Source organism: Armigeres subalbatus, chromosome 2 (genome assembly GCF_024139115.2).
Source record: "Armigeres subalbatus isolate Guangzhou_Male chromosome 2, GZ_Asu_2, whole genome shotgun sequence".
Classification (NCBI taxonomy): domain Eukaryota; kingdom Metazoa; phylum Arthropoda; class Insecta; order Diptera; family Culicidae; genus Armigeres; species Armigeres subalbatus.
The window spans coordinates 416,161,619-416,178,867 of NC_085140.1; the positions used below are offsets into that span (position 1 = coordinate 416,161,619).

General features: G+C 39.8%; 2 protein-coding genes across 4 annotated transcripts in view; one reads left to right on the forward strand and one right to left on the reverse strand.

Annotated features, from left to right (window-relative positions):
* Positions 1-17,249, reverse strand: part of LOC134213397 (AF4/FMR2 family member lilli-like) — a 227,331-nt gene that overhangs the window by 46,171 nt on the left and 163,911 nt on the right. The window lies entirely within an intron of this gene.
* On the forward strand, positions 6,916-9,196 carry LOC134217695 (kelch-like protein 10). The gene is made up of 3 exons (XM_062696505.1): positions 6,916-7,954; positions 8,007-8,789; positions 8,847-9,196. The coding sequence occupies exons 1-3, from the start codon at positions 7,130-7,132 to the stop codon at positions 9,093-9,095; spliced, it is 1,857 nt and encodes a 618-aa protein (XP_062552489.1). The 5' UTR covers positions 6,916-7,129; the 3' UTR covers positions 9,096-9,196.

Below are 17,249 nucleotides of genomic sequence, written 5' to 3' on the forward strand. Positions count from 1 at the left end.
TGAGTAACCCCACCAAAAAATTCACAAAAAATCAAAAAAAATTCAGGGGGTATTTGAAAAGCTGTAAAAGTTCAGGTTAACCGAGAAATTAATGAATTCCAACCGCGTAAAAAAAACCTAGGTGTATACCCCATTCTGCGGTCCTTAGCCTTTTACTCAGCAACTCCTATCCCTACCTCCTGGTGGCGATGGCCGGGATACGAGCAACTTTAGGGAAGATCGGGTAACCAACCCCGGTGGGAAATATGGTCGTATGCTGACAGGGAAGGGGGGGGGGTTTGCTCCTCTTTGGAGGTGCAAATCTAATCGAGCGTCTGTTCTCCATGTTAGGAGCGGCTCACAACAGCGTCTGTTCCCCATGTTAGGGGCGGCTGATCATCGTCTGAGTGCCAGAGAAGGATTCTAGACTAAACTGTGCACATTATGCTGCATCATGTCAGCATCGAGAAGGCAGCCCCTTCAACGCGATGAAGGTAGCGCTATCCTGGTAAGGCATCCTATCAACGATCCTACAGTAACCAAGAAAGACAAAAGTCGAGCAATCAGATTGATTCAACGGCAACAGACCCGACAACGAATAAAGGACAAAGCTTGGACAGTCGGATCTTGGAAAGTGAGAACTTTGAATAAACCCGCACATGTTGGGCTCCTGGCTCGTGAGCTGCAGAAGGTCGGCGTAAGTGTGGCAGCAATCCAGGAAATACGGTGGCCCAAAACTGGAGAACGTGAATTCCGGGTGGTGGATCCCATAGCGAACATGAAGTGTTAAGTACCACATCTACTATAGCGGCGGTGACAGAGCAGAACGAGGAGTTGACATCATGGTGATCGAGAAGCAAATGAAGCATGTTATCCGGTGGAAGCCGATAAGTGGCCGCATTTGCGTGTTGAGAAAAAAGGGCAAATTCTTCAACTATAGCCTGATCAGCATCTATGCCCCAACGAACGATAAGCCTGATGACGTGAAGGATGAGTTCTATGAAAGCCTTGATGAGATCTACGGAAAGTGACCAACACACGATGTAAAGATTGTCATCGGGGATGCAAATGCGCGGATCGGAAGAGAAAGTTTCTTTCGCCCTGTCATAGGTACGGAAAGCCTTCATTCCGCTACCAACGATAATGGTCTGCGACTTGTAACCTTTGCTGCTGCTAGAGGGATGGCAATTAGCAGTACCTAGATCGCACGTAAAGGAACGTACACACGGTCAAGCAGTTTGACCAACATTGACTCCACCTCTCGTTTTTTCAAACATCCATCAAGTTTTACCAACAGCGGCACTAACAATCAATTTATTTGATCAACAATATCACACACGAACGACTGAAACGCCAACTTGAGCACCAACCATAAAAAAGGGGGTTTGTGCAACTTCATTACTACTGCTCAAACATATTCGGCGAACTTTGACTCCGCCCCCGACAACTCAAACCAAAATCAAACCGTTTTATTTTTTTCCAACCGAGCCGCCAACTGCCAAATGGTTGTTCGAACAACTTCACACACGTTCAAACAAAGCAGCAACCAAAGCGTTTTGTTTGGGGGGCGGAGTCAATGTTCGTCAAACTGCTGAACAGGTGTGTACGCTGCATAAGAATATCCGCAAACACACCTGGTAGCATCCGAGTGGGGACAATTGCTCACAGATAGACCACATGCTGATCGACGGACGACATTTCTCGGATGTAAGGTCCTTCAGACGTCCGAACATTGACTAGGATCACTAACTTGTGGTTGCAAAAAATCGTGCGCGACTTTCCAACGTCACGAATTCACGAAACAACAGAACGATGCGTTTGCTCCTGGTTTTTAGCAGTAGTGGAGGCTTTTGTCCCACTGAAGAGGGAGACGACGAGGATAGGCTTAACCATTAACTCTACCAAGACAAAGTACATGGTTACAGGTAGAGATAGGGGAAGACCTAGTGGTGGTGGTGCAGAGGTAGTGCTTGATGGGGATGTGTTTGAAGTTGTTGAAGAATTTGTTTAACTTGGAACGCTTGTGATATGTGACCAGGGTAGAAATATTTCACAGTCAATGCAGTGAAAAACATGGATCTCAGTAAAATCTGCTGTCGCCTTCATCGCCGCCGTGGTGAGTGCGACTGGGTGCAGCCGAAAAATCATTTCCAACACCGACTATTCAATTTCGCATTCAGCTACTCACAAGTCGCTCTGACATGCTGCTCAGTTCGCGCCTTACCGTATGACTGTGAGTGGCCCATTTAAACGCGTGGTGAATTTTTTCAATTTGCTGGGTGAATGTGTACATTTTGCTGTGGTATATTTCATCTTCGCGGCGCTGTGGGTGATGTGAGTTCTGTTGTTTACTTTTCTGCCTCTCCGGGAATGTGAGGTTGATTTCAAAGCAGGAAGAAAATAAAAAAATGATATAAAAAACATCACCTTCATCCAGTGCTGCCGAATATTTACAACCCTGTATGTGACAATGACGTTTCCCGTGGAGTGAAAAGACATATTGCTGCTGCGAATAGGGCCTTTTACGGATTACGTAACCAACTTAAGTCCCGTAACATGCAGACGTAAACGAAATTTGCTCTATACAAAACTCTGATTCTTCCAATGGCCCTTTGTGAACATGAAGCATGGACATTAAAAGAGGCGCACCGGAGAGCTTTCTGGGTTTTCGAGCGAAAAGTGCTGTGTACAATACTCGGAGGAAAACTAGAAAATGGTGTGTGGCGCAGACGCATGAATCATGAGCTGTATCAAGTATACAAAGAAGAAAATATTGTAAATCGTATAAAATACGGAAGACTTCAGTGGGCTGGTCACTTAGTGCGAATGTCGGAAGGAAGAATAGCGAAAACAATATTCAACAGATAACCAGATAGGGGCCGGCATCTTCATGGAAGGCCACGAGCACGCTAATTGCACGCGGTGGAATCGGACCTGGGGACCCTAAACGTTCGGGGAAACTGGAGGAACATCGCCCACGACCGACGATTATGGAGCTCTACAATACGCCAGGCATAGGTGTATCGACGCTGTAGCCAACCAGGTATCCAGGTTGGTAGGTAACTGCGTTTTACTATTGCGGCAGTCTGTTTTGTTGTGATAAAAACAAAACAACATAAGTTCAGCACAATTTACGTAATATTTACGAAACTAGAGCACCCCATTCAACTATTGCAATGTAAAAGAAGAAAAACAGTTCATTTTCAAAGAATTTTTTAAATCAATTTTATTTTGACGCGATGCGATAATAGGTCGTTTTACACTATGTAGGCTTAAATGAAGCGACTTTGACTACTTTGTAAAAGAGTTCAATAAAGCAATCTAACATTAACCAGACTACTCAACATAATCATGGCGACCGTGACAGGAGCATGGTAAGCGAAGAGGATATTGTGGAATAGGTCGCTATACAGTAATATCCCGATTTTATCACCCCCTTGGTGAATTTTGGGGTGATAAAACAGGGTATGTGACAAAACTGGAAAAAAAATATTTTCATTTTTTTTATTTCATTCCACAAATATGAATCATTCTATGCCTTGGAAAGACCAAATGCGTAAACGGTACCCGTTATTTCTTGTCGAAATTGCTTACAGAATATTTCCCAGGTACTCAGAAGTCGTTCGTAATAAACTACAGGCGGTGGAAGTTATTTCATGAAGATTAATGTTGTTTGTTGTATTATTTACGAAAATAAAAAGAATGACCAAATTTTTTGGTGTGACAAAATCGGGACGTGATAAAATCGGGTTGAAAACGTGATAAAATCGGGGGTAGACAAAATCGGGGAGTGACAAAATCGGGTCAACACTGTATTTCTAGTAATCAAAATTATCCACGCTACGATTGGACACAACATCAAAACTCATTCCTTTTAGAAGGTTGTTGAACATGTTTAGCTTTAACTGCTTGTGTTTACGTGGAGTAAAAATACATACGGAATGTATTCCCGACATTATTTTGCCTAAACTCCACCTTAAACGTTGGAACCGTTGGAAATACCTGCCGATACCATATAGCTACTTCGAATTAGACTTTCTACGGGCTACGCAACACGCTTATATCGCGCAACATGTGAGCATGAGCATGAGCATTATGACCGCACAATTCGTAGTTGCTACCCAGTGATTGACTAGAACTTGCGAAATTGTACAGAGAACACAACTCAATGTACACGTTTCGGGAGCTTAAATATCTAAAGTCAATAACGGCGCCGGCCACGTCCTTACGGTCATATAGGAAGGGACGGATTGTTAGTCCGACTCTCGCTGCTATTAGAGACCGACCCAGACAACACCAAGTCGCATATGCTAGCGAATAAGTGTACAAGGTGGAGGCGATATAGGCGCATTCTTCCATTTGACTGCATGCAAAGTGCACTATATGGCCTCCACTTTAAACACTTATTCGCTATGATATACGATCTTTTGTTTGCTGGGAGTATACCTCTGCATCTCCACGATTGTCTTGGGATACAATATCGTTTTAGCTACAAAGAATAATTTATCTGGATTCACTTCGATAAGTGATGCAATCTATAGGATGGCAATTGCCACGAGAAAAAAAGTTAAACCATGCACGCCCGGTGGCATATGAAAACTGAGAAGAATCGCGTTTTGGGCGACCGAACGGACGCGCACCGCTCTGTACCTAATTGCTCGATAGCTGCTGCAAACTATTAAAGATCGCGCTTGTTTCGACCGGAGAAAAGTGAGCCACCGAACACGAAATAGATATTTTATTATTTTTCCGACGACTAAAACACGCACTCTACTGAAGAAAACACGACCGGAGTTGATACAAAATTTTACTTTCTGATTAATTGACTTTGACTCACCTGCACAAAGCAGAACAAAACTTTGATGACCGACCGAACGTTCTGCTTACTGAAGAAAACACGACCGGACTTGGTACAAATTTTTACTTCCTGATTAATTCACTCACCCGCACAAAGCAAAACAAAACTTTTTAAATTTTTACTTTCTCCACGCTTATCTCGCGCAACTTGTAAACATAAACGAAATTAATTCTTTATCTTTATGAAGTTTTCTAGTGGCCGTTTATACTTATGACACGTGGACGTAAGAAAAAGCAGCGCTGCGCAGTATACATAGTTTTCTGAGTTTTCAAGAAAAATGTGCTATGTGCAATAATTGGCGGGTTACTAGATAATAATATTTAAGTAGTATGCTAAACTTTAAAGTAGGAAGTAATTCGGAAGAATATCTTGTAATTCAGAGTAGAATTTCAAGGTTCCAAACTCTGGGATAAAAATGACGATTGTGGAGAAAACATCAGTTTTTTTTTTGTGAAAAATCTTGATGGATTAGAAGGGGAATTCATGACACCGAGTCGAGTAGGATCCTAAAATTCTAATTCTTGAAGCTTTACAAAACACTTTGTAAATATAGGTCAAATACGAATGAAAGCCAAGGATCTTCTTCTTCTCATTGGCATTGCATCCCCTACTGGGACATTGCCGCCTCGCAGCTGTTCAGTGTTCAGTAAGCACTTCTACAGTTGCAAACTGCGAGGTTTCTAAGCCGAATTATCATTTTTCATTCGTACAGTGACCTGCATAATAAAAAGCCCACTTGCCGTTTTTCATACAAAATGATCAACTTTGGAGATCTAGATCTCGATTGCGTGTGAACCAATTTTGCTGAAAATTTGACCAGTGCTCAGATATAACTTGAATTTTACCACACCAAAGTTTCGGCCATATTATTGATTCATAGGGTGAAAAATATCGCGGTAATACCAAAACGATTTTTTTGGTAAAAAATTGATTTTATAACATCTTGAAAACTACAACTCTTAGTGTACAAGTATATTCCGCAAACTATTTTGTATTGCCAAAATACGCGTTTTTGCTGAATAAGTCATCAATTTACAACCTACACACTTAACTCATTTCACAGTATTCGGTAAATTTTACCGAAATCTCAACAGCAGATCTGTTCGGTAATTATTTTTACAGATTTTTTGTAATTTTTCCCATTGTTCAACTGTCAAAATCACCGAAAATCAGTAAAATTATTTACCGAACAGTTCTGCTGTTGAGATTTCGGTAAAATTTTACCGAATTCGGCGATTTATTTTAAGTGTGTATTGAATTCAAGATATTTAAAAAATAAAGTTTTGCCAAAAAAATTCCTTTTGGTATTACCGCAATAATTTTTTACTCTATGAATCAATATGGTCGAAACTCAGGTGTGGTAAAATTCAAGTTATATCTGAATTTTCAGCAAAATTGGTGCAAACGCAATCGAGATCTAGATCTCCAAAGTTGAACATTTTGTATGAAAAACGGCGAGTGGGCTTTTTATTATTTTTATTATACACGATGATACATTTATGTCCAGGGAATCGAGAAAATATCCAACCCGAAAATTTTGTAGACTGAACGATTCCCGGTGCCAGCTAACAAGCATGGTCTAGCATTGTAGCCGCGAATCCTACCGCACGGCTAACGAAAACCATGAACATTGAATAAATGAAAACTAATAATTGTAACGAAAATCCTCAATCTATGTAAAGATTTGAAATTAAAAAGAATGTACTATCTTATTAGATATCAGCAATTCCGAAAAGGGACTAGGTTTTTGAAATATGATTCTTGAATAAAATGTTTGGGTTCAAAACAAACGTACAGATCAAACGTAGATCAAACGTACAGATCAGTAAAGGTATCTGAGCTTTACATAGGAAATAAAAATAATTTCATTCCAAAAAGATTCTTCGAAATTCTATAATGGATAATTCGGAAATAGATTAAAATAAAAGTACGTTTAAGTTTGGAAGACGATATTAGCATTTCCATATCAAAATAAAAGTGTTTCAAAAAAGAGTTCGAGAATTTCTAAAATTCAATCTTTGGCATTCGATGACAAATTAACCAAAAATGAAAAATACAATTCTAGCAGTCCATGAAAGTGTGCCGCCAGCTTTGGTGCTGGTTTGTCATATTTTATGCACACAAACTGTTTCTTCGTACATAGAAACATTGAGTTGGATATATTTCGTAGCTCACTTTTTTTTTGGAACGTCTTCCACGATTAACCCGGCAAACGCGCAAGCTCCCGTTCAAAATATTTGCAGTAATTTATATTTTCGATCAAATTTCATACATTCAATCCAACACCCGGAAATGCCAAACTGTCAGCTAGAGGATGAAACCAATGCGGCGTTACCTCGCCGGTGTATCAGTTATGTGGCGATGATGGCACTGGATGAGATGCGCTTGAGCAATACGCTTTGTGACGCCACGATCACCCAAGATGATTACACCTTTCCCGTGCACCGTGCCATTCTTGGTTCCTGCAGCGACTACTTCCGGACGCTGTTTACAACGTCGTTACCCAGCGAAAAGGATCAAATTTCGATCGTTGGAATCCGAGGGCTGATCATGGAGCGAATCATTAAGTACGCGTACCTGCGGAAGCTGGAAATTTCGGAGGAGGACATGTTCGAAATGTACGCGGCATCGGATTTCCTGGGGATGACCAGTTTGCAGGGCCGATGTATCCAGTACATCAAAAGCGTTCTGCGGACGGACAATTGCGTAAAAGTGATGCTGTATGGACGGCAGCGACACTGCACTGCGTTATATGAATTTTCGCGTAATTACGTACTCAAGAATTTCGTCGAAGTGGCTAGGATGTGTACGGATCTTATGAAGGTGAACTTGGACGACATCTACGAATTGTTGAGCGATGAGCTCCTGAATGTCAAAGATGAAGAACCTGTGTGGGAATGCTGCGTCCGATGGATAGACGCTGATGCAGTAAACCGAAGCAAGCACATAGCAAAGTTGATGAAATCGGTGCGTTTGGGGTTGTTGAAGACACAGTATTTCCTGGAGAAAGTCAAGGAACATCCGTTTGTGCTGGGTAACGAAGAAACTAAACCAATTATCATTGACACGTTGACATTTTTGTACGATCTGGACATGGTGAATTCCAAGCATACTAAGGTAAGGTGCTTCAATTTTAAACCAGACACATTATTCAGGTTTATTTTAGTAGATCAAAACCCCTGCCCTGGCAATGCCGAGGCTTCCTTATGACATCATTTTCACTTTCGGCGGTTGGAGCGAAGGTCTTCCCCAATCGACTATTGAAACATACGACACACGAGCAGATCGATGGCTTAAGGTAGATGCAGGTAATCGAATAGAGGCTCGAGCATACTATGGAGCTGCCGTCGTGAATAACACTGTGTACTGCATCGGAGGATACGACGGAGTGGAGCACTTCAACACTTGTCGGAAGTTTGATGCGGTTGCTAAAGTTTGGTCTGATATTGCCCCTATGCATCATCGACGGTGTTATGTCAGTGTGGTGGAGTTGTCTGGAATAATTTATGCAATGGGAGGCTACGATGGTCACAACCGACAGAATACAGCCGAGTGCTACAATCCTCGAACGAATCAGTGGTCCATGATAGCTCCGATGCATCAACAACGGTCGGATGCAGACGCATGCACTTTGGACGACAAGATCTACATACTCGGAGGATTCAATGGTCAAGAATGTATGAATTCGGCCGAAGTTTACGACCCCAAAGAAAATACATGGACCGTGCTGCCTAATATGACAAACAGAAGGTCCGGGGTTTCCTGTATTTCTCATCGAGGTGTGGTGCATGCGGTTGGCGGTTTCAACGGCCTTATTCGAATGAATAGCTGTGAGCGATTCGATCCGATTACTAGGCGGTGGCAAAATTTTAAAGAAATGTACTACCAACGTAGCAATTTCGGACTAGAAGTAATCGACGATATGATTTTCGCCATCGGAGGATACGATGGGGTTCGTTCGATTGGATTCACAACAGCAAACATGTGATGTAATGTATTTATTTTATAGGTCAGTGCGATACCTCACACGGAGTGCTACGTCACCGAATCGAACGAATGGTTGGAGGCTTCGGATCTCAACCAGATGCGCTCAGCTTTCAAAGCAGTTATCATATCTGGTTTGCCCAACGTTCGTGATTACATTCTCAAAGATCGAGAAAATTTGATGGCCGAAAGACAACAGAAACTGTTCAATGCAGAGATAGAAAATTTAGATGATGAAGTGGATTCCACCAGTACCATAAACGACGTTGAGTGACAAAAGCTGAATGAAGGGTGTACAAAATTGTTAATGTTTATCAACCAAATTTATAAACGTGTAAAATTAAAAGGCTGATGGTTTTCAGTCTCAGCGACATAATTGAGTTTGTAATAATTCTATACTTTAGAAATTCACGCCGAGCTTTCACCTAGACAAATGATTCAATACACTTATTATTTGAGTCAGCAGTGGCCTTTGAAAGACTGAAAATTAAATTTTAGCAGTTTTAAAAACGTTTCTGTAAATCACAGAAATTATTTTTTTGAGTTAAATACGTATAAATTAAAGCTCGAAGACTCATGAACTGGTTAAAACATGTTGTAGAAGCTGCAACATCTCAAGAGCTGAATTCAATTCGCGATGTTATCTCGTAAATTAATTCGCATTGCTGGATTCGCTCTAGAGAATAGACATAAGGGATTTCAATTTTTCGTTGTAATGAAATTCAATGTAGTAATAACTCAAATTTCTCCTACGTTATAGGTAGGTCAAGGCAAAGCAAACGATTGGTATCGAACCGAGCAATCAGTCCGCCCTATCCACACTTCATAAATTGCACGTGACTTGAACACGGAGTGTATTTTCATGGTGTCTGGTTTTTGGCAGAGCTCTACGCCATGCACCAGTAGCCACCGCATAAATAGTAAATTGAAGAAAGAGGTATTCATTCAAACGTATGACTTGAATGAGTCTCCAAGCGAGAAAACTGCCTGTCACACAGCCTCTTCTAAAATTTGGAAGGAGAAGGAGAACTCAAATATGAAATCGAAGCTCTAGATTTGTGCGCAAGAGCAGCACCGATTGTAAGTCATTAGCAGTCGTAGTGCTACGATGTTAATTAGTGGGTACGGGCTTCATTTTTGTGGTTTGGTATGAACTTTCGAAAACATTTGAAGGTTGTTTTCTTCAAGATCGTAGACTGGATTGATCATAGTAATTATCATTCTATTTAGCAGAAGAGCTGAGACTGTATGATTTCTGTCATTATTTTTTTTATTTATAAAGTGAAGGGTTTGTGTGAGTTTTGCAGTGCCATGAAAATGCACAAATGTAAATATGTACTAAAATTGCAGGACAAAAGCCGTTTATTGCTCATTAGTCCTTGAGGATGCCTAGAAGGAGGAAGGTACGTAAATAAGATGGACATCTACTTTAAGAAACGAACGCTACGCAGAAAATTCTACAATTTGCCTGCCATAAGAAAAGCTTAGTACTACTCCATTTAATTCCACAACGTTGTAATCTTTACAGACACGAATTTCGACCTCAACTGAAAGGCTGTCTCCAGTTTCTCATACTTGATTTGACCCGACTTATCTCGACACACGGTCGAAATACGCATCTGTAAAGATTACAACGTTGTGGAATTTAATGTAGTAGTACTAAACTCGTCTTATGGCAGCAAAATTGTAGAATTGCCTGCGTAGCGTTCGTTTTTTAAAGTACATGTGAATATCATTTACCTAGTTTCCTCTTACCTTACTAGTATGGGACGACACTACAAGACAATATACAAGATCAACAAGCACCAAGTGACTGAAAATGTAATCGATGCGTTAAACACTATCCTTTTGTGATGGACGTTAATCGCAAATATGGATGATGGTTTATCAACAGCAAACAAGAAAATAAATCTCAAAAATGTGTAGCTTTTGCATTTGTAAGCATGGCCGGATTAAGGAGGAGAGGGCATAGCCCCCACAAAGTCTTGTGTACCAAAACCAACCTGTTTACATATCGCATACATATTTGGGTACATTTAGGGCTCTCACAAATTGTCGGCCAAACCCCGTTTTGTCAGTCACCAACGGCATTGCCAACAGTATTGCAAAATGTCGTTGGCATTCATTTGTATAATTTTCCAAGACTATTTTTAGAAGCTAGATATTAATCCATGAATTAGTACTGTCGTTATACGCATACTTGTACCAAATTTGAAAAAATGCGACTGAGAAAATCGCATGTAGAATAAAACTTCTAGGATCGCATATTAGCCTCGTTGAGTGGTCGATTTCCTTAATGACTACTATGATCGAAATATCTTGCCTCATATTTTATTTCTAAAATTCTACTTTCCACGTGGTTGAATGTGTTAGATTACAGTTCTATCACTTAGGATGAAGATCAACTGGTCATTTTTACCACTGAAAGTGGCCAAGCTTGAAAGAAATGATCAGTGAATACCATCCCTATGAGCATCGCTCGTTTTTATAACAGATTCTTCCATAATGATGAATTTATTCCCTGCGAGACAGATATGCGTAGAAATTCAACAATGGGACAACAGACTTGATGTTGTTTTCACTAATTTTTTCGAACAAAGTTCGTTATTTTTTATGTTTTCGAAAAATATGCATAAGAGTAGACAGCTCCGTGATAAAAACTTGAAATCTAAAAAAACAACTTATTTCACCGCGGGGTGACACTGCCTTTCTCGCATTTAGCCAAGACACTAACCTTATATGGCGCTTACATAGTTCGATTCCATTTTCTTAATAACTTTTAAACGCAATGGTCGATCGTTATCAAATTCAATAGTGATCAACTAGGGTTTGTCCCCCGTCGAATGCAACTTGTTGCGAGAAAATCGGTTAGGGGAGGAGGTTCGGTTGTGGGCACCCTTTTGTGTTTGGTCCATAACTTTGGCCCTGGTTGATCTTATGTCGACATTTGCATAGCAATCGAAAGCTAAACTTATAACCTTACTACTAGCAAAGAAATTAATATAATTTCATCGATTTAGAAAAAAAATATTGACAATTTAGAAAATTTGACATTTTTGGACATTTTCATTTCGTGGTTCGGTTGTGGGCACCCTTGAAAACTTAGCTAAAAATAAAGAAGCATGAATAAAAACCATCCAGATTTAAATACAAGGAATAAATAGTTTATTCATTATAAAATCCAGGAGACTCTTCACCTAGGAGACAATTCACCTAGCAGGGATGATGCCTTCCTCGGTGCATTAAGGATGTTGAAAAAAATAACATAAGAAGGGTCTAAAATAGCACTTTAGGTAAATGGGTTTCAATTTTTCATTGATTTACGTTTTATTGGTATGCATCACAGTCAAAAAATCCTGAAAAATCACCCTAGTGGCAACAGTGCCTTTCTCGTTCATTTCAAAAAACAGGGCGTCTCGTGGACTTTTTGCTACACCTGTTCTACCATGCTGATAAAAAATATTCATCAAGCTGAGTGGTTTCGAATGAAAGTTGTGCATTTAATCTAATATTACAACCTTTTCTTAAATAACTATATGTACAATATTAGAAAAAAAACCCAGATTAATCCACCTAGCGGCGATGATGCCTTTCTCGTGCATCGTAAAATGTACTGAAAAATCACATAGGAAAGGTCAAAAAAGCACTTTAGCGGGATAGATCGCACATTTGCTATCATTTTGCATGTTTTTGCATTAATTACTATGCATTCCCACCATTCTTAAAAGAAATGTTTTTTTCGATTTTGGAAAAAAATTTCCCTTGGGAAAAAACAATTATTTTTCAATAATTCCGAAATGCAATGTTCGATCGGGCCAATTTTCAATAGCAAACAATGGGACCGCATTTCCCGTCAAATGCAACTTGTTGCGAGTAAATCGGGTAATGCTAAGTTCCAAAAAGTGTGTCTACAAAATTTGTACACATACACACATACACACACACACCCACACACATACATACACATACACATACATACATGTTGATTGATTTTGAGTATTCGTAAAAAAGCATTATTTAATGACTCTTTTGAAAACGCAAACATTAGTTTAATATTGTTCTTGATGCATTGCATATTCATCAGAAGAAAAAAGGAAAACAAACTGTTTCCAATCATCGAAGTATGAACGAAAGCGTGCGCGGTGCGCCTTTCGGCAAAGCACAGCCCGACACTACGATCGAGTCTAACCGAAGGTGCATCGCGTCGTTGATTGTTCTCGCAGCGCGTCGAACGGGTTTGACTCCTGCTGCGCGCATAGCAGAACTTGCATCTAAACGTGCTTGCTTCGCATGCGAAAGAGGATGATATGAAGAAACGGAGAAAGCTGGCAACGCTCACGCTGGTTCTCTGCGCGCGGAGAACGAGTGAGCATACCAAGAAGGAAATTATTTCAAATCATTTGTCATGGCGCAAAACTTTAAATTTGACTTCTGACAGCGCTGCTGTTGGTTCTTCATTATGGATCGTACGACTGGCAAAAGCTTTCTATGTGATGGGGTGTGGGTTTTCAGGGAAACACACATTTAGCTGCAATTTGACTGTACGCCAAGCATGTGGCGTTAACTTGATCTGCTTACGAAATATTTTGTTTCTTTAGATGTTTAGATGTTAAAATCATTGGAAATACTACGCGAAACTTTGTTTAAAAATTTACTGAGTAAATTATTTGCCCTAATAATTAATTGCCAAGACATTAATTTCCTACTTGTGACCTAAAAAGGGTTACCTGTTCCATGAACAGGTAGAACGTATGGACGAGTCGCCTCTGTCAAAAAATAATATTTTGGCCATAAATTTTGATCCCATAGTCCGATCTGACCAATTTTCAATAGGAAACAATGGGAAAGCATTCCCCGCCGAATGCAACGTGTTGCAAGCAAATCGGTCAACGCTTTGTTCCAAAAAGTTGTGTATAATGACTAGACATGCCAAAAGAACAAAAAATTTAAATAAACTCATTATTTCGAACAATTATGTCAAACTAATTATAAAAACTGCCTTAAAACGTTATTAAAAATAAGTTAAGGGACAAGTAAAACGATATTGAATGATTTATCAACAAAATGAGGATGCCCATTAGACTGGCCCAGGAAACAAAAAGTTGTCTAATTGCACGGGGCACCCCCCAGGATTGTGTCTTTGGGTGAGAAAATCAATCTCTGAAAATTTCAGCTCAATCGCTTGTTGCATAAGCTGGCGCATTTGATTTGAAGTTTGTATGGGGATTTCAGCCAAAATGTATAGGAAAATACACCTCCGTCACTCATTCGATCTGGAAATTGGTTCTGATTGCTCGATTGGCCTCAGAATTGCAAAAACGGCAGTTGGTATGCTACAGAACAATTTCACAGAACATTGTATGATGATTAAATAAACTTTTATATGGGTTTCGGTCACCATGATGCGATTCGATCAAAAAACCCAAAAATACACAAATCAGCTCCTAATAATTCAGCCGAAAATGTCATTCAAATGACAATATGTCAGATGACACGAGAAATTTCAGAAATTTTTGAGCAATGTATTTCCGAATAAAAATATGGGACTCCTCAAGCGTTATGAGTCAATGAAAAATTAGGAAGTACAGGGGTGAAACAAAAAGGTTGAGATAGGCAAAATGTTGTCGATGTTCAAATCAACATAACTTTGCGTAAAATAATCCGATTTTGATGAAATCGGGACCATTGGACGGGGAAACTCTTCTAGTAAAACCTCAGATTGGTCCTTGGCCACCGGAGATGTTCCGCGTTTTCCGTGGGTATGTTAAAATGCATTTTTTCTTCTGCTTGTCGTTTCATATGACGTTTACTGCCATCATGTTTTACACTCTTTCTGGAAACTAGAACTAATATGTTGACCAATGCTGGCTGCAGATCGAAAATTCGTTTGGTATACGCAAAGATATGATTATTTTCGTAAAATCGGTACGTGATTGGCCATACACCCTGAACAAATGTCACTTTCGCACAACACCCAGAACCTGTTACAAATTGGCCAGAGAGTCTTACAGTCACCATAATGTATCAATAAAGATCCTATATTCATCGGCTTGGAAAAATATGAATTTTGACACCCATATACGCATAGTTCAAGACGGTGCCAAAACCGGCGCCTCCTGGAAGGCCCTTGAAACCTGCTATAAGGGTGGCAGTGGACACTATCATTCTGGAAATGTTTCAGTAACCATCGTCTCACAAAGCCATGAAGATAGATACCCATATTTGCATTATTCCGATCTGTTATCATTTCATTGTGTTCCCGGAACCGTTTTTACGGGAATGGCCATATCTCTGCGTAGTTTTGATGGATTATCGATCTACAGCCACCATTGGCCGGCATATTAGTTCTAGTTTTTGGAAAAGGCATAAAACATGATTGAAGTAAACGCCTCATAAAATGACAAGCAGGGGAAAAAATACATCTGGAACATAGCTTCGGAAAACCCGGAACATCTACGGTGGCTGGGTCCTAGGTTTTGCAGGGGGCAGTATACTAGAAAAGCGTCCGGTTCTGAATGTCCTGATTTTATCAAAATCGGAACATTCTACGCAAAGTTAAGATGATTTGAATTTCGACATAATTTTACCTATCTCAACCTTTTTGTCTAACCCCTGTAAATTAGGCATGAGATTAGCAATGATATTAATAATTCCCAGAATTTTTTTTTTTAAGGTTTACTGGCGGGACTCTGAATAGAGTAGAAACCTCTGCACCAGGCCTTTGATGATACCGTAGGATAATTCCTTTCGAAGCAGTTTGCCAGCCGTACACGGAACATGTCGTCCAAGAAGACGCTGTTGCAACTGAATCAGAGGGAATTACGTTCATAAATAGTCAGAAACGTCTCAAAACATCGTAATAGTATAAAGTAATTTTTGTCATTTTCTTGTCAGTCAAATTATTTAGCCAGTTTTTATGCTATTTAGACGTCTATTGTCATTGTCCGCGCTCAAAATCGACCGAAGCAGTTTATCCGACTCACATGGAACATGTTGCCCAATGCTTCATCGTAGAAACTGAGCCGGAAGTTTTTTTTATCAAATATAAGGAAGTGTTCAATCCCCGATTTATAAAAATGTCAAGCTAATAACTTTTGAAGCAGTTTTCCAGCCGTACAAGGATCATGTCGTCCATTAAGACACTGTTGAACTGGCTCAAAAGACATTATATGTACAACTTTAATAGATATTCTTTCGTATTATCTCATTCTTAACTATATAGATTAATGTGTACTATGTCATTTTTGTCTTTATGGTCAGAAGGTATGAAGTATGCGACCCTCGAATTACTTTGTTTGCTTAAGTTATTGATTCTTCGTGGTTTTTGTTCTGTGTCAATCCTATCAAACACAAGTTATGTCTTGTAAAAAGTGGTAACTGTTCGTGCATTTAGTCTATTTTATTGTTATTCCATTGTCAAGTAGTCTAACACTAGCCAAGTAAGCCTTTGGCACAGCAGAGTGCGATTGAATTCGCATTCTATACCGTCCCGCCCAGACAGTTACTGGTGGGCATGGAGTGCGATCCTCTCGTTTAATAAATAATGTGCACTCGCTTGGCTGTGGATATACAATAGTAAAGCACATGTGGAGATTGGGCAAATCAAGCATCCGAAAGATATTCAATTTGCAAAAAAGAGAGCTAACCGCGGTGGAGGTTGGTACTCGGATTCTGATGGCTTTTCCGCAAACGTGACCTTTAAGTGGTCTTGTTGTGTAGGGGTTATCACGCCTATCTAGAGAGTAGGAGGTTGAGGGTTCGAGTCCCTCCAAGACAAGTGGATTCTTTTTCGCAAATTTCATATCAATTTGTCCATTTCGAAACATATGCTGTGCATATGCACAGCCAAGATATTTAACAAAAAAATGGTTTTCGTACGGCCGAGTTGCCGAATAATATGCAATTAATTGTAGTCTAACACTATTATTATGTTCTAAGAAGTAGCTTAATCGTTTTTAAACTGTCAATATCTCAATGTACTAATGATCAGCTATGAGTCAGCTATAGGATTCACTTTTCGGTGGCAAAGTAAAGCTTCATCACGCCTATTCCCTACTATTAGTAAAAATTATCGAGAATGAAGCCGTCATAAGATTGTTCATATACCATCATTATAATGTGTGGTATTTTTTATTATGGTTCTTCGAAGTGAGACTTAACAAAATAAGACTGGCATCACGTTCCTAGTTTCAAAAAAACTTCTACTCAGTGAATCCAGTAGTCATTTCCCTACGAATGTCTTGAATACATTGTGTATCAATAAATGCCTAGCTAGCTAAGTGTAAGCGTGGCTACGACTCATCGTCACAGGGAACGCATCAGAGAAGTATTGCCGAAAAGAAGAGAACTCACATCATTATCACTGATGAAAAAGGCCTCTGCCTGACTGCACTACCATTCAAGGCTCCAAGACACGATGTCCGTTGGA